Source organism: Struthio camelus, chromosome 7 (genome assembly GCF_040807025.1).
Source record: "Struthio camelus isolate bStrCam1 chromosome 7, bStrCam1.hap1, whole genome shotgun sequence".
Lineage (NCBI taxonomy): Eukaryota > Metazoa > Chordata > Aves > Struthioniformes > Struthionidae > Struthio > Struthio camelus.
The window spans coordinates 37028628-37055106 of NC_090948.1; the positions used below are offsets into that span (position 1 = coordinate 37028628).

The 26479-nt window shown below is 42.0% G+C and overlaps 1 protein-coding gene across 8 annotated transcripts in view; it reads right to left on the bottom strand.

The window, feature by feature from the left end:
* JMJD1C (jumonji domain containing 1C) overlaps positions 1-26479 on the bottom strand; it is a 168382-nt gene that overhangs the window by 15153 nt on the left and 126750 nt on the right. For 6 of the 8 annotated variants that reach the window (XM_068950822.1, XM_068950824.1, XM_068950827.1 and 3 more), the window contains 14 exons: positions 26040-26145; positions 21019-21143; positions 19595-19738; positions 19286-19478; positions 17516-19197; positions 14213-14385; positions 11651-13860; positions 8527-8728; positions 6578-6792; positions 5938-6090; positions 3034-3123; positions 1469-1596; positions 1077-1290; positions 375-589 (listed from right to left, as the gene is read on the bottom strand). In XM_068950822.1, coding sequence (XP_068806923.1) covers positions 375-589; positions 1077-1290; positions 1469-1596; positions 3034-3123; positions 5938-6090; positions 6578-6792; positions 8527-8728; positions 11651-13860; positions 14213-14385; positions 17516-19197; positions 19286-19478; positions 19595-19738; positions 21019-21143; positions 26040-26145 — 5850 coding nt within the window. Of the gene's footprint in view, positions 1-374; positions 590-712; positions 818-1076; positions 1291-1468; positions 1597-3033; positions 3124-5937; positions 6091-6577; positions 6793-8526; positions 8729-11650; positions 13861-14212; positions 14386-17515; positions 19198-19285; positions 19479-19594; positions 19739-21018; positions 21144-26039; positions 26146-26479 lie in introns of all 8 variants that reach the window. The other 2 variants (XR_011142260.1, XM_068950828.1) reach the window with 2 other exon arrangements.

Consider the following 26479-nt stretch of genomic DNA (forward strand, 5'->3'; position numbering starts at 1 on the left):
AAATTAGAAAAATATAGTTAGAATAAAACTCAGGATACTGGAATTTTCCTTTATGTTGCCAAGGGAATGGTTTCTCTAACTTAAGGACATAGTCTTCATAGTATGTATCAATTATCATTAAATATATATAAATATACGTGTGTGTGTGTGTGTGTGTACACACATACACCTCCATATTAATGTATATATGTGTGCACGTGTGTGTGCAAGCATGTATATATATGTTAAATCTTTCAAGGAAGCTGTAGCGAGGTTTTGCTTCTAAATTAGTATTTAATGCAACATATTTATCAGACTACTCTAAAACGTACAAAAACGCATGATACAGATTTTCAAATCCCAATATGAAAATCATGCATCTTGTAAACACTCACTGGTGTTCCTGTGGAGTAAACTGGAGCAAAAGCAATACCCGCATCTGTAGAACCTAGACGCAGTTTGCCTGCTGTTGTAGTTAGTAAATCTCGTAAGGTTGAACCCTGTTCGTTGTTCTGGGATGCAGGAGGGGAGGTTTTACAGTTTTGGGACTCTGAATTATCCTGGTCTTTTTCTTCCTTTGAATGCTTTCCAGAAGGACATTCTTTATTCTCTAAAATAAAAATAATTATTGCAAGTTTACATTGTTGTATCATGATGTAGACATAGGAACAGCACTTGGTATCCTGCATTTTACAGTGGTGGTAATATACTGTAGCACTAGCGCTTTATTCACCTGAAAACACACCAGAGGATGAACTAGATCCTTCAAAATGCAGTCAAACAGTGTGACCATGAAAAGGCCTTCCTCAGCATCTCAGACATGCAGCTGAGTGAGTACCTGTCACAAATGAGAGATGCTCTAGCTGGAAACACTGCCACATTACACATGCATTCTACTAGTGGCTTTTCTGGTAACTGATTTTGATGCCACCAGGAAAAGGCATTGAAGTTTCAAAATTAAAATTGGGGGGGGGGGGGGGGCATTTTATTTTCTTTTTGCTAAACAGAAAATAACATGGATTTTTCCTAAGAATTCATTTACGTATTACTGGTGGCCCCAAAATCACGTATATGGTACGTGAGTATCAAACATATACCTTTCTTTTCTTCTCTGGCTTTCTGCTCTGCAAGATCAGCTAACCAATGCAGTGGCGACTGCGATTCAGGTGGTGTTAACTTGCTGTCTGTGCTTACATCACTCCTTGGACTTGTATTACCATTTGTCTCCGACTTTGGGGGGGTATTCTGCTGTTGAGACTCAGGCATGCACAGAGAAATTTTATTACTGTGATTAAGGACATTCTGTAAAACCTGTAAAGGACAAATTCAGTTTTTAAGTATGTAATTTTGCTTTAACAAAAGACAAAGATAGCACTTAATCACTGTATATGCTAATTAAAATGTGACTGATACTGTTCACATGTAAAAATCTCTAAGTATCAGAAGATTTGAATAAAAATTACAATCTACACACATATTTTAAACTCACCTGAGACACACCATTCATTGCAGGGAGCTTGCCGGATTGCATGCTCTGTTTGGTGGCACACTGACAATGGGATTTAATTTCAAATTTCTCTCTAATATTGTGCATAGCATCTAGAAGATCTGTCAAAACTAGAAGACAATTAAGAAGAAATCGTCAGTGATCCTCTTGTCAATCACTTTTTGGCTTTCTTGACAATATGAATACTGTGGTGCTAAAAAGCTATTTGTAAGCCTTTTTGAAATTTCAACTATTAATAATGCTTAATTTAACATGCAAAAATACCAAAGACTGTCTGCTTTACCTTAAAGCCTGTGCAGAAAGAGATGCTAAGTCCTTAATTAAATAACTGCAGACTAAGCCTCTGAATAATCTAAGCTTTACTCTGCATCCCCATTTTATGGCACACAACAAGCAAGCCAGTTATTCATTATTTACTTTATGCCTCATTGTTTGATGGGTGCATCATTGCCTCATTTAATAACACCATCAAGCTACAGACTGAAGTGAGCCATGGCTTGACAAAAAAAATTAGTACCTGATCATGTAATTTAAGACTCTTTGGCAATGGATATGAACAAAAGAACAAAACGGAGGTTACGCAGGGGCAGTCTTCACTGCACTGTTTCCAGCTGAGTGGTTCATTTCACAGTTTAAAATTAAGAACAGTTTCAGTAGGGAACCTGTTCTGTGGAAATCACAATCTGAATTTACTATGGAATCTAACTAACCTTCATTTCTACCTGAAGTAACATGAAACAAACCATAAAATAGTGACTGTGTCTGTATTTCCAGATTAAAATAACGTGAAAATTCTTTAAATAAAATGAAAGACACATTCAGGTTTTCTTTCTCTGCCCTGCATCAGTGCTATTAGAGACCACAAGTAAGGTTGTGCTAATGGAAAGAACACAACAGCACTTCTTCATGTAACATGTTTGGCTACAAGCAAAATTTTGAATTTTACTGGGTCCAGTTTTTGATGAACTGGAATCTTCTTTACTGCCTTTTGCCTTCAAGTGGTCAATCAGATGTCCAACCAAAACCACACTTGGTGGGGGGGAGGAAGAGGACACAGCACAGAAAATAAACTTCATAGTACTGATCTACATGCGCAGTGAACAACAAACCCCCACAAAACAGCTACCACGTAATGCTCCTCTGCAGAACCATTCCAAAATTTTCTTTTAATTTAATGGTTATGGTCAGCTTTGTTAGTACATTCTGGCTGTTTTATTCTGCTCTGGAACAGTAAAAAACAATCACAACAAATACCCGGAAGTATAAGTCAACTGCTTATTGCTCTCAGCCGCCCTGAGCCCCTGTGGCCATCTACCAGCGTACACCTCTTTCTCCCCTCATCACCTCTACCCCGTGCTGTTCGACTGCCCAGAACCACTTGCCTTCCCGAGATGATTCGACACAATGTGCAGGGCCGTTTTTTAAATTGGAAACTGAAAAGTTGCAAGAAACAACTCTGGTCTCTTCACAGAAAAGATGAATGGGGGTGGGGGGGGGGGCCACAGACACACCACGCGCACATCCTGCTTGTTTGTAGGTGGTCTTACCAGAGCCAGGAATAATTTGAGTTGGCATCAAGTGTTTGTGATCATGAGGCTGTCCCTTCACACACTTCATCCAGGCATACAGCTCCTTATCTGCAAAATGACATTGCCAGTTGTTTTACCTTTCACTAAGGCTTTATTACTTACAATGATACAGAGCTAACTAACATTTTTTGATTATCTTTAGTTGAGAAAGGTCTTCTACACATACCAAAAGCTTTTTGTACTGGTATCCTGTGTAACAAATATTTGCGTTTAACAGCCACTTTTCACAATAGGGAAAGGAATAAAGAGTAGAGTTTCAGTAACACTGGTCTCCAGAACAGCAGCATCCGTAACGCAGACCCTTGCCAGTAACAGTTTCAAAGTATATTCACTTTATTACAGTTAAAGAGCTGCTAATTTAGCATAAACCAAAATCATATCCAGTTGCTATTTAGGCAGTGAGACCTCCTTGACCAATTTAACATGGAAAAGACACAACCAGACTGTGATTGTAAGACCACTTTAATCTGACACAATGCACACTCCTCCCAGAAGCGGCTGTCCTTCAACCCGAGAGGGCCAAATGGGCCAAGGGGACCAGTATTCAGCGCTCGCTTAGGCCTGCCCCACAGCGGCACTGAAGCCATGGTGGCGCAGAGGAGAGGGAAGTTGCATCACGGCGGCCTCACGTCAGATTAAAGCAGCCATGAAACCACAAGCCCGTACGTATGGGTTGAAAATCTGCTGTGGCAGCACACAGAGGGCCTAACTGGTTAAGAGAGAGGCTCTGCACAAAATTGCAAGGCCGTCCCTGGCAGAAGAACGTGCAGCGTAAGGCAGACAGAACAAGACTGCGAAATGCCTGGCCAAGCAACTGGTCACCAACCTGCTGTGGGATTTTGGGCAGAAACAGGAATGCAATTGCGCTCTCGTATCCCAGGCTTACATACTATCCACTGAACTCTAGTGCCACTTTTAAGAGACTCTTCAAATCTTTTTACCGATTTGCTCAGCTCTAGCAACGTAAACTAAAAAAAGTAGACTAACAGCAGCGTTCAGCACATTTAAAGCACTACTTCCTTGCACCGTAACATACACACAACGTACCAAATGTTCCTCTCAAATATTAGATTTGTTAGCCGTTTCCTAGCTTTTGTAATTCATAAGACATTAAACATACAATGGAATGTAAGCATAAATCAAAATAAAAATAACAGTAGGGATGCATATATCTACTTAACGTGTTTTACCACTAAAATGCCATAAAATGGCACTCCACTTGATGGTGCCAAAAGCTGCCTGAAAGTAGCAATGGAGGGAGTAATAAGAAAAATCAATGATAAATATCTGAATATTGTATATTTAAACCTCTAACATTCCTTCTGAACCAGTGGGATACCAATACATTCTCCATTACATTTAGCAACTGTAAAAACAACCACCAGTTCCAGGAAAAATGGTGTAATGTAAAATGTATTATATAGCAACGGGTGGGTGGTTCTGAAATTGTTTTACAGAGTTTCAAAGTAGAAGAGCAGCGCCTAAGAATCCTCCGGCAGCGCTAGAAAGGAAGCTGCAAAGAAGGAAGCTGTCATACTTCTGCCTTCGCATATAATCCTGCAATAAACAGTAAGGAGAAAGTCCTCTCTGCTAGAAGACTGAAAAGAAGCCTGCTTCTGTATACTGCCTTTCTCAACTTTGAAGACATTTTACTAAAATTTTCCTGGCAGGTTAACACACACACTATAAAAAGCCTCTGACTGCATATTCCCACTAGGGTAAATAACGTTCGGAGTATATCCCCAGCCACGTCAGACAGATGCACACACATGCGCGTATGCAGACTCAAGCCGGTTAAGAGCGGCTGAAGCAGCCTCCAGCACTAAAGCATTAATGCCTGTTCTTAGAGTTGGAAAACACCATCGCTTCTTTCCCAGGAACTTGGGCTTGGATGAAAGACTCGGGGAACGTCTCATAACCACAGAGTAGGAGGCCTCTCACTCCAAGCCAAGGGACAAAGTGGGTTAGAGTTTCTCCATTTATTCAAGATCTGCCATCTTCCAGTTACTTTATTTTACTAACACTTCACGTAAGTGACACCGTATGTTGCTATGACAAACATGGAAATGCTTTTCAAACAGCATTAGAGTTGAATGCGTTCCTGGCACAGCATTTCACCGCAGGGCTCTGCCAGGGCACAAAGCCCGCCACCCAGGGGCGGGCAGCCCGAGAGCCACTGTCACAGCGGAGAGCTAATCCATCTTCCAACCATGTCCCGTTTCAGCTGCAACCAGGCTGGCTCACCGAAAAATCACAGGTATGCAAGTTAACCCTGTTATACTTCCTTACAGCCTAAGTTAGACATTTCTATTAAAGTACAGGGATTAGACTAAACTAAGTGTGTGCACAGACTGTGGGATTTTAAAGCCTTCACCAACATGCATTTTAAATACTATGTAAAGTATTTTTCTCTGTCTTATTCTTTTACAATAAAAAAGTCGGCTGTTAGGTCAGTCTCACAAACCACGTATTTCTGAAGGGAGGATTCCAGGAGGTCCTCAGCTCTAGGCAGGCCTGAACAGCAGCGCGCTACCATGAAAGAGGGAGGTGCAGCGGAGCGGCAGGCTCACAGGGGAAGAGCAGCCAGATTTCACCGCGAGGGAGATGGGGCACAAGGAATCTGCGACAACCCACACAGCAAGGCTGAAAAGCGGACAAAGACCTAAAGTAGCCCCTTAACCATAGCAGCTGCTTTCTGAATGACTGATGCTGTGTTTACTGACTGAAAAAAGTCTATGACATTTCAAAACACACCAGTAATAATTTAACACTGGGAGAAAGTCAGTTACACTTGGGGACGAGCAGTTCCACACAAGCTGCAGCAAACCGCATACAGACTAGGCGAGCTCGCACAGAACTGACCTCTAGAGCTTTTTCTTTCCTTTGCCTTGTAACAATCCAGGCAGACCACAAATCCACATTTTTGGCAGACCCAGTGAATGTTAAATAACGTGGCTTCGCATGCATCACACATCTCGCGGACTCCTCTCACTGCTCTTTTCCACGCGATTTTGGCTGAAATACAAAATAAGCAGAATAAAAAGACTGAAATTTCAATGCAAAGCACAGAACGAATGGTCTGTATAGATGAAGCATTCATAATTTTCCCCTCCGAAGCAAACATGGGGAGGCGGAAAGGAAAGTGATCCTTCACAAACAGACCCTCAACATTTACCACCTTAGCTACACCATTCAGCAACCCCACCAAGGTCAATACCAATACACTGTAGAGATTAAAGTGTTCACAAGCCTAGCATAAAGTAATACAGAAGAAACACTCCCACTCAATATTATGTGTTACGAGTGCAGAGAAACCCTCCTGCACCGCACACTGCCCGCTCCGTGCAGTAGGGAGAGCCGGCCTCTCCTGCTGCCTGCCTGGGAGCCGCATTCAGCCTGAGGACCGCTGCGGTGCTGGCCAGGGGCCCAGGACCACAGGCCACTACATGTGAGAGCCCAAGAATAAAACCGCACAACGTTGCAACATTTAAGATCCTCTTACCATCTTTTTTCACCCAGGACATGGCTGTTTTCTCAGATGTTACTAACTGACAGAACTTATCACCTATGATATCTAAAATGTATTTAGAAGTTTCTAGGTCCAGTTCATCATCTTCGTAGTTTTCATGTGTCCATAAACTCAGTGCTTCATCATCATATTGATCAGGAGAGGAGAAACCGTCTATCCTAACCACTCCGTTCTTACTAAAAGATAACCTAAAAATGAAAACAAACAGTTTAACTGCATGTATCACTATATTCTGTGACTTACAGTATACTTAGTAATTAGCCTGTTTAACCTTCTGCCACAAGTAGACTTTCCCTACTTGCTTCAGCATGCTGCCTTGTCTATTTTGTATTTAAAAACAGATTCTATTGCCAAAAATGATTTTTAAACCAACAGTGAAGAAACATGAAAGCTAAAATTAACTTTTTAGGCAGATCACCTTTTGGATTCGGTTTACTCATCACACTCTTTCTGTAATATTTCTTATTTCTTTAAAATGGCAGACGAAACAGCAGGTCTTTCGTTTGTTTGTTTGTTTGTTTGTTTTTGCCAAAGCTTGGGTCCACTTATCCCTCATCTCTCATTTTTGGAGCTGTGGCAGCAGTCACTCAGTCTGCCTCAAACTTGTTAGCTCCTTTGACTCTGCTGCTCTCAGAGAACCGGAGTTAGGACACTATATTTAAATCTCTCTAGGCAGCACAAATCACTAATATAACATAACATTTTCTTAACAGCTATTTTCTCACCTTTAAAATAGCTAAAGGTTTTCCTGCAACCCTACAGGACACCATTCTGTTAACCTCTCCTCCCTACAGTTAGCCTGCTTTTAAGGAGTAGCAATTAATTATTCCATCTTGCAGAATGCACGGATACACTAAAGTTTTAGTATCCTGAATTCAGGACTAGGAAGTACCAAAATGATATACACATGTATCACATATCTCACAAACAAGTAGAAGAAAGAAATTATAAGTCTTCAAAGAAGGACTTACAAGAACGCAAACCTCATTTCCAATTCAAGCCCTATTCTCTAAACACGATGAAAATAATTACAACTCTATAACATTTAGCACAATAACTCTGAAACATTCCCAATTTTAAATTCCATCATTGTGTTTAAAATCTTGGCAGAACTTTATCACTGACGTTATCTCTTTCACACAGGAGAAAAGCCTAAAAATCTAACATTGCTGCACTGCTACTTTAGGAAGCAATTATTTCTACACAGGAAGCGCTCCGAGTCCAGCCTTGAAAGGATTCCTGTAAGACTGCAGAGTTTTATAACTGAAGCTTCGTTTTAAAAAATGAAACTCAATCAGGGGAACAGCAATTTCCTGTCCAAACTGTGTTGAATGTGTACTGGCAACACAGCACATGGAAAAACTAGGGTCATTTTGTTCCGTGTCCACAACTGCGCTGCATGCTCCGCTCAGGCTGTGTTGCATTCTGGGATACTTTTTTTTTTTTTAATCAAAATTTCCTTGATTGGCCGTAATTGTGAAAAAGGAGGTCAGAACTCCTCTGTCCTCAGAAAACTCCCATCGAACCTCGAGCAGCGTTCCCACAACACGCTGGCATCGGAACAACCACGAATTAGCGCAGCTCTGCGGTTGTACAACTTGTCCAGAGTAACGGCAGCTTGCCTTTGGAAAATCCCACTTCGGATGTCAGACACCTGGGTAACGGTGATGCAGGGTGTTTTCTGCTTGCCTAAGGTACACTGCGCAGCCGTTCTGATGCCTTTACTTTTAAGCTTCAAACAGCAATAAAGTCAATCCACAAAAGCATTAAGAAATAAAATTGAAATACTATTAAATTAGGCACTACCTTTTATCAGACTGACTCAGCTAGAAAAATCAGACAAGCTTTGAGGCATGTAAGTCCTTTGTCAGTACTATTTTTAAAAGTTAAAACATTACGTATCAGGAAATAGCTGTACTTACCGCCGAAAGTAATAAAATCTACAAAATACTGGTGAGTGAGTTGGTTCTTCACCTTTCTTACTTCTTATTAACCTACATTCTCTGCATTTTTGCAAATTCGGTCCTATTTCAGAGCAAGAATCATCCTGCAAAAAGGACTCTCCTGTTTGCTTCAGCTTCTTTACTTTGCGCCAATCTTTTAATACTGAGCGAGGTATACCAGCTGCAAAAGTAACAAGAGTTTCAGAGGAGGTACTAGGAGACCCTTATATTTAGCCCCAGTTAGATCAGGAAGCATCCAACACTTCTCAAAGTCATTCTACTCCCATTCGTTCACCTTTCAGCACCAAAGTTTAAAAACTGTAGCTACCCAATAAGAGTCACACAGGCAAGAGCACTTAACTAAACTACCTGCCAAGCTCCAAGAATACTTAGGACACATTATTTTCTCTTACATGAAGAGTACCATTTCACTAGATATCCCACTAAAACCACCTTAAAAGTATCAGTCTTACAAACAAGTAAAGAAATTCAATACTCCAAGAAAGAAATGTCTGAATTTTGTTTCAAGTGAAAACGTATGCAAACGGGCAACGACTGAACGAATGAAAGCAAAGGGAGGGGGGGAATTCACGCTTCTTCAAAATTTATTTTTGCTGAGGGTTACACAGGTACAATTACAGAAGAGCAGTTCTAGTCACACACAACTCATTTGAGCTTAATGTAGAATATGAGCGATAAGAAAGAAGAGAACCCATCTACTCCCCTTCAAGCGTGCCAGCTTTGCAAGACTAAGCAGCAAATTCTATTTTTGATATTAAAGTCAGCAGATCTGGCACTGAGTAACACAAGGAGCAGATCTACTGAGTAATACATGCAATTGTTGCATATGCATTTCAAAACTGAGCCATGCTGTTATTAAGCCAGGCTCTCATTTTAGTGACTTTTATAAGTGGCATCAGTGGCACTGCAGAGAGGTAGGACTATCTGTCATTTAAACTCTCTCTCCTCTGGGAAGTTTGCGTCCTGTACACCCGGCAGGACACGCGTACCTGACGCAGGATGATCCAGAGGGCAGGGTGCTAACTTTGGACTCGGGTACGTGGGTCCAGTGCTGTGTTTTGCCACAACGCCTTGTGCAAGCTCACAGGTGACAGACTCGCTCACAACCTCAGGAACGGGCCCCACCACGCTCCCAACTCACCCAGGCAGCGCAAGGCCAGCTGCATTCAAACTTGAGAGCAGAAAAGGCCAACGTTCAGCTTTTCTAGTCCAATAAATGTACTCTGCCTTGGAACCAGAGCTCCTGGCAGCCACCGCAGAGCTGCCAGAGCTCGAGTCCGGCAGGCAGGACTTGGATGCCCCTGTGCTCGCGGGCTGGGGACATTCCTGGCCTTGCAGGAGGGCGCCAGCAGCTCCAAGCGCTCTGGCGAGCGCCCAGGCTCCCCGGGGCTTCCCGCAACGGCACTGGGACAAAGCAGCTTTCAACCCTGCCAGATACCACCCACACACTGAGATCACCACCGGGCCCAGCCCCTGGAGCTGGGCTAACTTCAGCCACCTACGGAGAGCCCAGGCAGCGACTCCCCAGAGCTCTGCCTTTTCTTTCCTGAACACTCTTCAAAGTTGAGTGTGTGTTTTGGAGCGATCTTTGTGGAAAGTCTTTTTCGTAAGAAAATCTCTGACCAGCTCTCTCTCAGAAACTACTGTAACGAAGCTCACCCAAGATAAACAGAAATGAATATCAGAAATAGGAGTCCATTAAAAGAGTCAAGTAGGAGAAATAAAGAACCCAGGTCTATTATGATTTCAAGAGAGGAAGGCCAGCCCAAGGAGCTGCTCCCCCGGGGCAGGCCCATCTCCTGAGGTACAATACCTGCTCTGTGCTACTTAAAACACAACAGGACACCTGAAGCCCATTTTTGGACCTAATCCCGTCAAACTAAACCATAAAGCAACATCACATATTGCTCTTACGCTCAGGTAACACTAGACAAAACAAGAGACTGCCCTTCCTTATGTTATCTTATCAATCCTTCTAAAACAAACCCATAAAAAATATTCTGCGACAATACAAAGGTCATGCAGAGCCAGCACATCACATATACGTACTTACAGTTCACTTGAAAAATGTGAAGCTGAGTAAGACTCAGAGAAATTTTAAAGCATTGTTCTCTTTGATCTTCCCTTTGGTTTACGCAAATAACAGTAAATAAATAAAAAACAAAAACAAAAAAACTCAGTAATAATACTGCCACTGGGCCAAGGCCAAAATACCTCAGACAGACTGCAACACTGCCAGTACAACTTAGGCATCAAGTATCCTACGATACTAGCAGAGTAACTTTATATAGTAGGGAGTGCAATGCCAAAGAATATAATTACAGGGAGCACTACTCATTCTCTTACCAACTTAAAAGCTCTTACAAAAAGTAATTCAATGGTTGACTTTCTCATACTGAACCACAATAAATACCAAAGAATACTCCTTAGAGAAGAGTAAGTTAGGATAAAAAGTAAGGTAAGCTCTTAAATAAAATCCCTCACGTTGCCAGACCAGTTTCTTTTCAGATAAGCACCTCCAACAGCATTACAATATTTAAACTGAAATTTGTACTTCCCTGAACGGCTTTGTTCCCTAAAACGAGAGGGATGTTAACAGCATGGAATACACATGCTAGCTAGGAGCGTGAAATGACCCTCCCTCCACCCTTTCACTAATTTAATCCAATCATGACAGAGCGGCATCAGGCCCTCAAGGAACTGCTCCTGGTCTTTTGAATAAAGCAGGAGTTAAACCTCAACAATAGAGAACCTCTCCCTCAAAGTCAATACAAGTGGCACATCTACATGCCTACTGCCATGCTGCATTACGATGGACAGCGTAAATCAGTTCATTCATTGCTTACGTTTAGGCTAAGAAACAGTTTGTTAACACTTAAGCAAAACCAGAAAACTGCATTTCTTAAACCGGAATATTGTGGATAGCCTCAAGACTGACAAGCCCAATACCTACTCATTTTCACAAAGCATGCTTTTACCCTTCTCATTCCCCAGCTCTTATGCATGACAAACCCTCCAGGATTAACACGGTGAGAGTTCACGTTAGTTTATCATCTTTCGCAAATCAAATGAATATACTCACTGCTATTACTGCTGCTCTGTAACTTCAGCTTGCTTTTTTCTTTGGCACTCCTGCTAAGAACACCATTCGGTTTTACTTCTTCCTCTGTATCACCCTTTCTTTTCTGCAAATCATTTTGTTTCTTTTTGTAAGTTGGCTTGGGCTGCCGTTTAGTCCTTTGCTCTGACTTGCTCTCGCTTTCATCAGAGTCTCCGCTTTCAGAGCCAGACTCATAAGTCCTTTTTGCTTTTCTCCTAGGGTGCTTATCTTCTTTCACAAACTTATCTGCCAGGATTTTACTATCTATGTTATTTTGCAAATCATTTGATGTAGAAGCTATTAAATTGACAGTACATGGCTTAATAATTTCTGAAACACTGTTCCCTGAATTCTCTTTTTTATTAATGTTTTTATCTTCCTCCGAATGTCTTGTTAGCCAAGCCTTTTTCAGCTTAGTGTGGTAGTTTGGCTGACTTGTCTGGGAAGCCTGCCCACTGCCTACAGAGTTTGCTTTGTTTATTGTACTACAGACGATAGCACTGTCTAGGGAGAGAGAGGTTGAAAATGTCTGATTTTTCACAGAGTTGGACTCGGTCTCACTGGCGTTACTACTTTTAAACTGAGCTGCGGCCAACGCTGCCTTGTGCTTTTTCAAATGGACAAAATCGGTCGAGGTGGAGAACCCCGAGCTGGGCTGTGTGGCGCTCCCGGCCTTGCCACTGCCTGGCGTAACTGGAGCCGCAGTGCTGGCCTTGCACGCCTGGGCCTGCGCCGCTGCCTGACTTGTGGCTCTCGAGGCAGCACACTCCAGCGGCGCGCAGGCCAGGACCGTGTTTGATAAGGAGCAAGTCACTTCTGAACTACTCCAGCTTGATACACTGGTAGTTGTAGCTGCTGATGTGGTTACATCCGTTTTGGTACTACAGATCATAGTTGTGGTGGGGGTGACAGAGCTAGGAAGGCTGCCTTGCGAGACAGCTGGAAATTTCTTTTCATAGTGTGTGCGAGTACTGTCTGAGTTCATATTTGGCAGAATGACTCTTCCAGTCTCTCTGGCTTCCGCTATTTTCAGGCAATCTGTTTGATTTGTCACAGCTGAAGATCTCTCGCTAACTCGATCTTTGGAAGCCGACTGCATCACTGGTACGCTATCGTATTTCGTACTAGAAGGAGGACGTACAATAACAGACGCTGTAGCCGACTGTGACTTTCCGCTCATTCTTTCAACATGCCATTCCATTTTTTCATTACTTGGGGCATTATTAGGCTTCCATATTTCTGACAAATTTTGTTCAGAAATGCCCTTGTAAACCGTCTGAGCTTCCTTCGGTTCAGGTACTAAAGTTGGTGGCTTTTGCAATTCCTGTATTTTGCTGCCACCAGCGTTAACAGGTTGAACAGGAGTCAGAGTCGGAGGTGACAGGCTGCTGTAGCTGCTTTCCTTCTTCTCCAGGTTCTGGTGAACCGGAGGGTGAAACACTGGGGCTCTGTGCAAGGCAGGCATGCTCCGGAGTGTATTCGAAGATGAGACTGACAGATGAGTAGGGCTCCTGCTGTCACTTCTAAAAGAAGTTACTGAGTGAGACTGCACTGACTGTGAAAGCTGCTCAGTTATCTTGCTTGCAGAGCCTTCGCTCTCTGGCTGGTGCTTTATTAAAGGGGGAGGTTTGGAAAGAGAAGAAATGTAAGAAGGGAGAGACTGGGGACTAGCTGCTGTCGAAGGACAATTAGTCTGCTTATCAACATAGACATTTGAAGCTTCCTTGGACGGGTATGATCTTGGTGGTTCATTTACTACACTGTTAGACAGCGTGGTGAAATAGTTACTCTGCGGCAAACTCTGCGGAACCGAATGCTTCATTTTATACAGTTCTGATACAGAACGCTCTGCATCTTTCTCATATTTTACTGAATGGCTTTTGGGACTTGAAGATAACGATGTTACCCTAGAATAGTTCTCTCGCTCCCCCTCCAGCGCCTTTATCTTAGCTGTAAAAGGAGCAACTTCAATACTTTCTTGGAGTATTCGCCTGTGTTCTTCTTTGTATTTGCTTAGTCGCTCCCCAGTCTCCTGAGGTGGCCTTGGCAGCTGGTTCAACATTGGATCTGCAAAATGTCTGTGCATATGGCCCTCTTTTGTGGTCTGTGTTCTGCTTTGCTCTAGCTCAGTCTTTATGGGGGCAGTTGTAACGGAACGCAAAGGTTCGATAAATGCTTTCCTCTCCAGTTCTCTGTTTGGAAAAGGTTAAGCAGACACAGCTTAGTCCGAATGTATTGCAACAAGCTAAACAGGACCTTTCTTACCATGCTTCAAAGTTATCTATTAACACAAAATAAACTTTCCCTTGTAGTAGGTACTATTTTCATAAGTTTTCAGACAACCTGGGAATCCAAGTACTACTGAAATTTAACAGAGTAAAGTCTGTTTTGTGGCACGCTGACAAGCTTTCCTACATCGCAGGCATCCACATTTACAAATACACTACAACCAAGCGAAAAGACAACATCAGCTGCTGAAATTTACAGTCTCATATTGCACTCTATTTACACCCTGCACACAGACTTAAGCGACAGCGAACTTACTCTTTGTGATGCTCTACTATACTTTTGGACAAGGGCGGACTAGAATGCGTTGTCAGCTTGAGAGGCCGAAGGGGGTCTGCGCTGGATGGTCTCACAGGAATGTGACTCAGTAAACCGAGACTGTCGGCTGAGGTCACAGGGGTGGGCTGGTGCAACCACGGGCTCGGAGTATTCTGTCAACAGCAACCAAACCAAACAAAAAAAAACAAACAAACAAACCTATTTCAAAACAATCATGCGATCTTCAGCAGAGCATCACAAGAGATACTGTATTTCAAATCCTACCAATGAGCAGAATGAAGTAATATATTTCAGCATCAAATCACATACAGTAAATAAAATGCAACTTCTAAAGTCACTTTTTGAACAACTGGGACATCTCATACTTCTCTCTAGATGTACAGCATACAAAATAGTTAATATAATCCACAAGCGTTCTTCAAACAGTTTAAGTATTTGGCAGGAACATGCCATTACTAGACCTGCACCTTAGGGTCTTTCATGAAAATTACCAAAGCAATGACAGCTCGAGAGCACTTAACTTCAGTTACTAGTAAACAGACCATTCATTAGTTGTTCAATGAACTGCAAGAACTATTTATTTTAAAAGACACGTATAGCTGAGTACTTCTTGAAAACAATCTCATCTGAAACTACATAACAAACCCGAATATAACGGGTATAAACAGCTCCTTCCTAGTTGCTTCCTCCCTCCCCCTCCTAGGACACATGATTAAGTATGATGATATTAATTAATCACTTCATTCGTCCAAATAATTTTATAGGACATAATTTCATAGTCAACATACTATTAAACCATAAACTATGTTATGGCATCTTTGCACTGCATACCTAAGTACTCGATAGTCAGGCAATACCAATTATTAGCCAAGTCCTAACCTCCTCATTTATACACACCACGATTGCCTTAAGAAATTTTTTTTTCGAATAAAGTTGACTACTTGGGTAAGCTTCTATTTGCATATCTTCTCTGAAATTTGAGAAACAGATCAACAGCAGTTCTCAGTCTCTATTCTCCTTTCATCCGCCAAGTCGAGGCCTGCTTACGAGAAATACGAACTGACTAGTGGGCTAGGAAGAAAGAAGCAGCGCATCGCTGGGGAGCGGTGGTCCCCAACCCGTGCTGGGGATAGGGAATAGCAGAGCTCCCGCGTACATCCCGAAGCCTCTGAGCCCTGCTCCACCCCAGCTCCCACCGCCAGCACCTCGGCCCCTCCTCTGCTCCCAGGAGCCTGCCCAGCTGACCGCCCTCTTGGCTCCCCAGTCTGTGTGGCTCCCATTTCAGAACTGCTGTAGTAGAAGAGCAGCACAGAAAGCTCTCATGACACATGCACACGCTACAGAACAGATCTGCAGGTGCTCTAACTCTGAAGTTCTCATTGCTAAACTTCTGAATATTTAAACTAACCTCCTGGGGTTTTCACCAACAGTTTTAGCACACACATTTCCTATGCCAGGAGTTCCCACGCTGTGGTGAGTTCCCACAAATACCCTGTAAGCTGCATTAAAGTATTACGCAAAAGAGGCCCATCACCTCTCCTTAGAAGAAAGGGGGAACATCTGCTCCGGCAGCAAAGATTGCCCAAGCAGCCTCATGACTCCACCGGTAGCCATGGAGGTCGAGCCCACAGACAGGAGCTGCCACTGCCACCCGGAAGTGCTAGAAGATGCGGGCTCGGGGACTCACTCCCTTCCTCTGGCACGTTTGTGCAGCTCGGCCCCGAGCCGAGGGGGCTGCTGCCGCCATTACTGCTGAAATACAGATCCCTCTCTACGAGAAGGGCAATCAGGCAAACTGCTTTTGGGAACACCCATTCTGAGGTTCTAAGATATATTCAAAAAAGGCCTTCAGCGCTAGAGCCAGAAGACAAGTCACCACAAGACAATTGCCACATATCAACATAATTAAAAAGCTACATGCCTCAGTATGCATGGGTGCATACTTCAGGCAGTCAAAGCAAAAACAGTCTATCGTAACATCTTCAAAATGGACTTCAGTATGGGGTGGAGTAGGTAGCAACATAAAAAGATAAATCCACCTATAGTTTTCTCTTAGGCTTTTTCTCCCTGCTGCATTGGACTTGATCTCATTTTAGACGAGAGTGACTTCAATTACAAGGCCAGCTCAAACTGAATGTTTGGGAAGACTCAGCCACAATGGTTTGGCTATTCCCAAGAATGAGGTTGGGGAAGAATAGTTTTCTGCATAATATATAAAAAAAACCCCAAAACTCCCCAAAACTTTATAAACATTCAAAAGCTCCAAGCCTTGACGCAAAGGCTTTCAATTTGGCAGAAGGACCAGTGTCAGCGACATGCCTTTTGTGGCCCCTGTGAAAATCTGCCCAAATTAGGCCAAGTTGCAAGCCTCTAAAAACCAGTATGCACATGCTCAGTGGAGGTTTGAGTGAAGCTGGCAGCAACGCTCTCCAAAGCTTCTGTCTGCACTGCACATGCCTTATTTTACACTGTTCCTGTAAGGTGTCTGCGATGAGCATGTTGTCTCCAAGCCTGCAGGGGCTGAGAAAATTTTTCCTGTAGTTTCTGTGTCTGCCTGCCAACCACCACCGCAGCACTGGGAACTAAGCTGAAAAGCACAAATGATTTCTCCTGAGACTTCAGTGGTTATACTCAGCACAGAGACAGAGGAATCACCCTGACCTGAATACAGAGGAGCAGGAAGCAGATATGAAGGAAGGGATGTGTGCAAAGCGGAGCAGAAGGGGAGAAAAAGATAAGCCAAGAGAAGGTACATAGACAGGTGTAAAGTCAGGAGGCAGAGGGGGCAAGAAAGATTTATCGATGCTACAGGATATTTCTCTTCGTAACTTCTAACTGAATTTAGGATTCCTTCAGTGTCAGCCTCTCCCCGTTATCCAGTAAGCATACAGGAAATTTCACTAGGAAAATAAATGACTGTCCTACTTCTTCCAGTATTTAACCCATCTGATATTTTTCACAGCTTTAAATAACAAATATTCACCCTGTGGACTTAAGGTCTCAAACCAGCTGGTTGACCTCACTTGGTCATAAGTTTAAAACCTAAACATTCCATCTTACTTTAAAATATTCAGGAAATCAAGGTGCTGAAGAACTCCCTACTCTTGTTGCAAAACAACAGTATTACCGGATTTCCATTTCTAGTTCTCTGTCTGTGCAAAAACCCAATCTTACTGCATCCTCTGTGACACAATTAGAGGACTACCAAGTTTGTACCTAGAAAACTATTATCGAGGAGACACCACCCTCAACTAAAAATGTAATTAAATCAGCACAACTTACCCTTCTCAAGGAAGCCTCTGTGTTAACAGGAGTTTCGGGGTGGACCCATTTCGAGGAGGGCAGACCAAGTCCTGAGTAAGCATGTGTTCCGTTTGGGTACTGCCAAATAATTGGATAAAGCCCTAGCTGATTATAGGAAGCAGAAGGATGAGCTTGTCCAAGAAGATGTGGAGACTGGTGTTGTAACATCTGTTGCTGCTGCTGGTGGGCTAATGCCAAATGGCTTAAGCTGCTAGCATGAGCAGTCTCTAGTCGTGGATGGCCACCCAGCAAGGAGGCAGCAGGCACTCCAGGTAACACTGCAGGAAGTAGATGAGGGTGATGAACAGAATGGTGAGATGCGGTACTAAGAGGATGAGTGCTAATAGCGGACAATGGAGTCTGAGTTGAAGACCCGGCTAACAGATGGGATGAACCAGTTAATGCAGGATGATGAGCATTTGGATTTAAACAGGTTCGGTGGGATGAGGAATGCAGTGGATAATTATGCTGATGCAAATAAGGTGAAATATGATTAGCTCCTGTTTCTTGTCCAATCAGAGTGGGGTCCCTGTATACTGTAAAATGTTCGTTCTTGTCAATGATAAGAGGACTTTTAGTAGCTTCTAGAGCACTAACTCTAGCTGGAACTGGATGGAAACTAGACCTTGGCAAATCATGCTCAGTTTTACTGGCTGACCTTGTTAATCCAGTAGCATGGCTGTTTTGCGAACTAACCTTAGACTTCACAGTATCAGAAGACTGGGTGAATTTAGGCTTAACATCAGGTGACTTTGTTTTAGGATGATCAACTGAAGCACTAGGTTTTGACTTCACAGAATCAGGGACTGGGCTTTGTTTATGTAGTTTGCTTTCTTCCGCTAGAGAAGCTACATTTAACGAAGATATAAATGAGCCATACGGCACTTTTTCTTTTTCAGGAATTAAATGTTCAGTTATCGATAACGCTTTCACAACCCCAGGTTGCATCAAATCTGTCTTGTTAACAACAACACTGCTAACCCAACTTTGATCAGTTTCCTGTTTTCTTGTTTCAAGGAAATTTGCATTTGCAAACTTCTGTTTTAAATCACTGCTGTGAGATTCTGTTTTCTGAACCGTTTGCAAACCAAAGGTACTTGCAGCGTTATCCTGGCTCTCCTTTTCAGAGTTGTTTTCATTAGTTATATCAACAACACATTTTGGAGTAGGAGGTCTGGGTACACACTGCTCATTTTTTAATTCCGTGGTATGATGTTTTTCTGCACTGCACTCTTGAACATGTGGATCCTTGGTGTTCTGCTCATAAGGTGTTGGCTGCTCTGCTGCATGGAGTGAAGACTTTTCCTGCAGATCTAAGACAGATGACTTCAGTCTTTCTGTCTCTTCATGTTTTTTATCCTCCTGTATTTCATCCCATGGAGACTGCCTATCTGTTAGTGTCTGTTCTTCTAATCCCTCTATAGTTTGGGATTTTCCTTCTTCCCCATTTATCTTTGAAGTGTTCTTGCTTTTTAACTCATTTTCTGAATTTTGCTCTGAGGATGAATCTGTTAATCTTTTATTTGAAATTTCTGAGTCACTGCTCTCAGAGTAATCTGAGATATTGTCTGTCCGCAGCCTCTTCATATTTAATTTCTTTTCGTCCTCTTCAGGTTTTCTTCTTTTACTAAGGAAGTGTTTATTTTTGTTTTTGGGATTTTCTGTAAAAGAGAAAAAACACATCTATTACATTTTCAGTCTAATAGAGTTTGAAGACTCTCTCCCTCGCTTTCCAGTAATTGCTCTTACCTCCTCGACCAATATAATCGTATCTCTCTTCTTTCATTTTCTCTTCATCAGGCATGCTGCTGTCGGAGCCTTTCCTTTTGTTTGGCCGAGTGTTGCGCTGCTGCTGGTGCTGGTGAGAATTCTGTTTTGGTGCTGCAGTTTGGGAATTCATTGCTGGTCTGGGACTATTTGCTTGCGCACGTGTATAATGACCCTAAAAATAATTTTGTAATTAATGACTTAACACAATTTTGATTAGTGACTTCAAACATGTTTATGTAGTATTTGCAACAGACAGTGATACTTAGGTAAAAAGAGAAATATAGCTACATGAACTGTGTTGCTGTTCTGGTTGGAACGAGACCTTCGGCGTGAAGTGATGCCAATATTTTCACCTTTCAACAAAGAGTGAACAACATCATCTAGAAAGGTCATCTGAACCATAGAAGGATCAACATTTTGAGGTTCTAACACCTGGATATTAAAAAAGAAAAACTATAATCAGCAGTTGCTCAGACACTGTCCAATTTATATTTTCTGTATCAGTGTTACCTAGCCTACTCCGGTACCTAGCCTAATCACCGATAGCTAGCCTACTTTGCGTGCTAAAGACTAATCAGATAAAAGCCTACTTAATCTTGACAAGGAGGATTGAGGTAGAACTTCTCAAAGGCTAGGAAGAGAGTAAAATCAAGGCATTATCATTTCATGGCAAAGATAATTCCCCTCCCCTTTTTTAAGTTACCACCATCACATCACTGCTCCTTCCATTTCACTGAAATGCAAATTTCAAATTAAAAGACACTAAAGTCTTCAAAGAGGATAATCCTTAATAGCAATTAAAATATATAAATTACACGAAACATCGATATTTCATATATTAGACAATGTATTGCAGAGACATATTACAATATGCTTCCAACAGAAGCAAAACTATTGAAAGACAGGAAACAAAACGACCAGAGAAAAGAACTCTTTAAGACTTTAAGAGTGTTACTAGTGATGGGAGATATTTCAGAAAGAAATATTAAACAGCTCTTTAATTAATGCTTTACAAAGCAAAGAGCTGATATTTGGGAAAAATAATTAGAGCAAGTGAAGGGGAAAGAACGGACCTGAACATTAGACTAGACTTAAACTTATATTGTTACATATGATTTTGTCAGTCATTTCAAGGCAGACGAGTCATTTATTGTATTAACATTGCGTCATTACTCGGGTGTCCTGAAATAGGATTCATTACTGCCACTAAAAATACCAGTGCTAATGCTTTTCATAAAACTAACTTCAGAAATACAACTAAAATCCACCACAGCAAACGTAAAATAAGGCTGTAGTAAATGCTTGATGCAGTAAATTGTGGAATGCGGATACTTCAACTGTTCGAGAAAGGTAGTTGTTACCAGAGTGCTACAAGATTTTAGCATTGAGAAAAGAAATTCTAAACAGAGCCAACAGGGAAGACCAGTTCTTAAAATTAGATTGCTTCCCTTCAAAGACTTAGCTAGTCAAATAACGACAACAAAACAAAGCAAAACTGTGGGACTGGAATTAATCATATAGTTGCACAAGTATTCAGCGTCAGTATCAACTGCTAGTCCAAGACATGCTGCACTTCCAGCGCAATAAGCAACAGATTTTCCCTGCTGGAAGTGAGCAGTTTGGTGCATTTCAGAGTACCATAAAAAATATTAAAGATCCCAGGACGCAGTTTATTTGGGGCTTGTTTTCTGAGTATTACGTATCAAACTCACCTGGTCATTCATAACAACCATAGTGCGAGTGAAGAGATCATGATGAGTAATTATACCAGTAAACCACTGGGTGGCAGAATCCTGTCTGTATACTCTCACCCTATAACCATTTAAGGAGTATGGACCTTGAGAAGAGGAAGAAATAAAAAAGCCGTTGAGGAATCCAGCCAAAAAAAAAAAGAGGTTTAAATAATTTCTACTTGATTTTAAGCTTCATAGCACAACATATAATGTGAATGACACTGACAGCAAATTGCAAGTGCTTCTGGCACAGCACTGCCTGTGAATTTTACTTTTATTCAGAAAGCCATTTTGAAATGCAAATGGAACATTTTCAGTATGCTTTAAGGTCAATTAGGCTAATATTTTCAACGTGCAACTTTCTTATCTAACTAAATCTTTTTATATCCATAATGACAAATGATGGGAAAATTCCTGCCTACAAATAGTAACCATAGAGAAGTAATCTGAAAGGCTAGAAAGTGGCAGCAGCAGGTTATATGGAAGCTATTTAATAGCCTAGTCACATGCCCATTGCTTTGCTGGCAAAACAATTTAGATCTTGGTGTTCAGGCTCTGCATCTGCCAAGTCTTTTCCATAAGTAACCACAGAGTTTCTCTTCTCTGTTGCAGCAGTTCAGAAAGGCAGCTGAGTGATCCAATCCCTACTCACGGCCCCACAAAACATTCAAAAATACATACACCAGTAAGACCTTAGCTCCTGCTTAAGATGCATCAAGCGCAAAGAAAACTTGTGCACTGTCCTTTCACCAAGTATCAATTTAAACTCATCTCCACAAGCCCACTTTTGGAGGCAGATGGGAAGACTGTATAATACAGTACTCATTTTACAGCTTCAAGATCCAGAAATTGAGGTTCAACAGTTTTATTCATACTCAGTGTCTGTCTTGATCATCAGGATTATAAGTCTCCTTGCATGTATTGTTGCTGTAGCATGTATACACCCAGTCAACGCTGCCACTGAGTTCAGGTTTAACTGTGCGGGTTTCACTGCCGTCACAACCAAACTCCAGGTCCCAGAGCCAGCGCAGAGGAAATGAAGCAAAGCCAACTAGTGACAACCTATGAAAAGCCCAGTTCAAATGATTGCTTAAGACTTGCTGTTGAGCAACTGCACAAGTCAACTTCCGTGGCTCTCCTGGAGATCATGCTTTCTGACCTCTGCCTCATACATTAAGCAAGCTCAAATGTCTGCAACAACAGGCCAGGATCTTACAGCTGACAGCTTTCTCCACTAAAATACTCATATTTACACCAAACTGGGTCCATCATGCACTCTGCATGAGGAAACAGTGAATGGTCGTAAAGAGTATTTTGAATGCCAACATCTAAGAGAGCAATCAGAAGTGCAAAAGCAACAGTAATTTAGACTTTTCCAAGTGGTCTTAGAGTATAATTTTGCAATGTTAGCAAGACCTTTAAAAATACCTTTTGCACATGATTATCTACATTTTAAAACGGACAGCTGAGAAACACAAACTCCATCCTCCTCTCTGTCACATCCACATCATTCACTGCGCAGCTGGGACCTGGTGGCCCACTCGCCCACCGCCACCCTGAGCTGCAGGAGCAGCTCATCCAGGACCACATCCAGGCTGCACAGGCAAGGACCACAGCAGACGAGCGTGGCCAGCACGCCCCGCAGATGTGCAGGGACAGGAATAGAACAAGCCACACGCTGAGGTCTTGCATTCCTGGCCTTGGACCAGACTGGGTCCCAGGAGGACACACTTCCTAATGGCTTCTCTCCAACCCTTCCTCCTTACGCCCCTGCAAAGTGCCTTTCAGCTTTCACCCTGCTGGCTTCTCTGACCCAACTACATTCTCCATGTCTCCAGCTTTTCACGGCAGTCCCAAAGCTCCTCCTCATTCACCCAGTTTCAGTTTATTAACTTTTGTCCGTGTCTTTATGTCCAGCATTCCCTTTCTTCCTCTCCTATCCCAGCTCCTCCTCTCTTCCATCCTTCTGTTATCTCCACAATGATTTTCAGTCTCCATTTTTTGCATAACCAGCTTCTGGTCTCACTTTAGCATTTTCAGCTCCAGGCCCCCAGCTCCCAAGCCCTTCCCCAGTCTCCTCAGCTTGCAAGCTCCATCCTTCCTCGCCCACGAGCTCCTGGCTTCTCACGTGTTCCTCTGTTCTGACTCAGTGCCAACTCCTTTCCTCTTACTCCTTGTTCTAATCTCTGTCTGTCCTTCATTTCAGCTCTTATCCTACTTACTTTTAAATTAGACTTTAGCTACCTGTAAAGACCATTTTTTTCTTTCATGCTGCTGGGGTGTCCAGAAGAGGGAGAAAGATTAAACTGCGGTCACACGACAGTTCAGCTCCAGCCCAGCCCAGCCACAAGCAGCCATTACAGGAAAAGCCTGGCTTTGTCTCTAGTCCCTGGCTGAATCATACTCAGCTTCACAATGTTGAAACAGCATGTGCAGCACTATCAGGAAATATCTTGGGGGATGAAGCATACTCAGTGTTTCAAGAGCTTATTATATATGCAGCCTCAAAGACTGTACTGATGATAAATCTAATAATTTAATAAAATTTCAAAGATGTTAATTGCTTAAAAAAAAAAATAAAAAAAAATCAGATGCTTTACTGAGTAAGTTCCTTGAACTGTTTTTATTTTTTCCCAAAAGCTTTCAACTTGGCCAAATTTAGGAGCTGCTTTTTTAGCAAGGAGGAAACTACTTTCCTGCCAAACCTACAATCTCTACTGCAAAGCAGGCTGCTATGACTGCCACCCGAAATAAAAGGTCACCAGGGCCAATTCTTTTCTTTAGTCTCATTCTTGTAAGTAATTCAACAATTTTGACTAAAATTCCCCCTCCTAAAACTGATGTGTTCCTTTTCAAACATTTGGGACTGGATTTCAACGTTCTCTGTGATTCTGCTCTTTCTTCAGCAAAACTGTGTTTTAGCTGCGACAGTCAAAATAGAATTCTAATAGTAAGATGTGAGATGATGACTTTAGCATCATAGACAAAAAGGAAAAGGCTGCATCCTAAAAACACTCTGGAGGATGAAGAGAACATTATATCAACCTTAACAGATGCGTCTGGACAGGACAGAAGTGAAAACATTGCCCATGCTAAAGGGAACAAGAGAATGGTAATAGGGAGGAGGTTTTAAAAAAAAAACCCAAAAAACCACCACAACACACAGAGAATGAAGGGGAGGTAAAAGGAAGGCTTACACTATCAGCTTACAGTAGCTACTACTACTAGAGGGCTACCTTTAAGCCACTGAAGACTTGTGCAAAATGCAAAATCTCATTTCCTGGGAGCAGAACGCAGCCCTGAGCGCACAGGACAGCAGTGCCTGCTGGCTGACCCCGTCCCACAGGGCCAAGCGGTGTCACCGCAGCAGCCCTCAGCCACGGCTCGGCACAGCGCGCTCCCCGCGGGGCTCCTGTACCACTTGCTGTGAGCAAGCACATCTGAGCCGCAGTCTCACGTGAGACAAGGAGGGAGGGAAGGGTGCCAGGCTGCAAGGACGCTGACATTGGCTTCACCTCTTCATCTGATATACTCCTAATTTGGTGAGCCTCTAAGCATCCAAACAACCGTTTGATAAACTATATAATTCATGTATGTTTTTAAACAAAGATGCGCCTCCTGGAATGACGAGATATAAACGAGTTTTGTGGATGATATGCTGACAGTTTCATTTAGATGACTATTTTGATGTTGCTGGGGCTTTGTTAGAGTATTGATTCTTTACCAGAGTATACAGAGCCTTTTATAATTGTCTTTTTATTGTTACTCTAATGAAATACATTAAACAAGCTCAATTCTAGTTTCCTTTTTATGCGGCCCTAACTTGATTTCTCATCACCTCTCAAACTCATTTTGGCTGCAAATTTCATCAACAGACTATTGACTCATGCTGTATCTGATGATATAATGATAAAACCTAAAATGACTAATACGGACACACCAACTACTACCTCCACAAGTGAGCACATTGCTTTTTTCAGCACCCTTTCTCTGTGGCCCATAAGAACAACTATATCTAGGCAAATTAAAAACCCCACAAAAGGAAATACAAAGTATTCTACTGTAACTTCACTATTACACTTACCATATTCCTTTGGTCTACTAAGCTTAGTTTTATGAAAGAAAGTAAACAACGAGTAAACCTCAGTCCCAACTTTAAAACATCAGATTATTTACTGCTCCCATCCCAATCCTAATTTACAGAATAACTGCTTCAGCATTTCAGTCCCAAAGTTGCTTTACTGTTTAGCTAGGGATTTTAGCCCAGACCCACAGAAGTTAGTTTCTGCCTCCCACTGTTAGGCACCTAAATACCTCTCTAGAGATGGCTGTCAGTTCTGCAAAAAGTTAATGAACACACTGCCATGTATATAATACTAAAAGTATTAGCAAGGTTAAAATAATTTAATCTATTTCATGCTAGTTTTCACAAAACTTGCTATCTGCAGTGTAAAAAAAAAGACAACTGTATGGGTTGGCTGCAACCTTGCAGTGTTAGAACTGAGTTACAAACTCTTAACTGATTTAAAAGGCACTTTTCTATCTTGGAGGGGGACAAATCTCAAAGTATTCTTCATCTGTGACCTAAGTGCAAAGAACCACAAGCACAAACAACTGCATGCTACCTCTCCTGCTCCAGGAAGCCACCACACGCAATCGTAACAATAGCAGAGCACATCACAGTTTTAAACAGGCTAAAAAGGGTGTAGTTGCCATTCATTTACTAGTTTCAAGAACCAATTTTAGTAAAATAGCTACAGACTAATGATTTTCAGCTTTTGCTGTAATCACTGAGACATGAGACAAGTTAAGAGCAGTCTGAAGAAGTTATGCACAGCTTCTTACATGGTCTTGTTGCCTTGTTTTTAACGCTTCCAAAGCACCAAGTTAGAAATATATTCTCCGCTATACCACACACGCTATGGGACAAATGCCATGCAACTAATGGCCTTAAGCTAGCTAACACAGAATAAAAATAGCACAATTTCCCAAATAATTACCTTGCATAAAAATCTCCTGAACCTTTTGTTCCTTTACCCAGGCTTTTACCTCCTCATGTAACTGCGGGTTATCCCTGAGAACTGGGTTTAGACTGTCTACGTCGTCCTAAAGTAGAGATTAAAAAAAGAACCATATGTTATGTTTATTTGCAACATTTCTGTTTACTTTCCTAAATATTTTTTAGAGTACAGTATTAAGTAGTTTGATGCAATTTTACTGATTCCTTACAAATCCCTGCGTTACTTTTAGAAAAATCTTACAAGTGCAAGATACTGCTAAGAGTTATTTCGTGAGTTCACAGTATGTCAGACCCTGTATGTGGCCAGACTTACAAGCTATTAATAGGATCACGCTTTCATAAATACTGTCTTACTACAAGCTACGGTTACCCTTTGCAGAATTCAATGTTTACAAGTATGCAGCAAGAACTGTTTAAGTT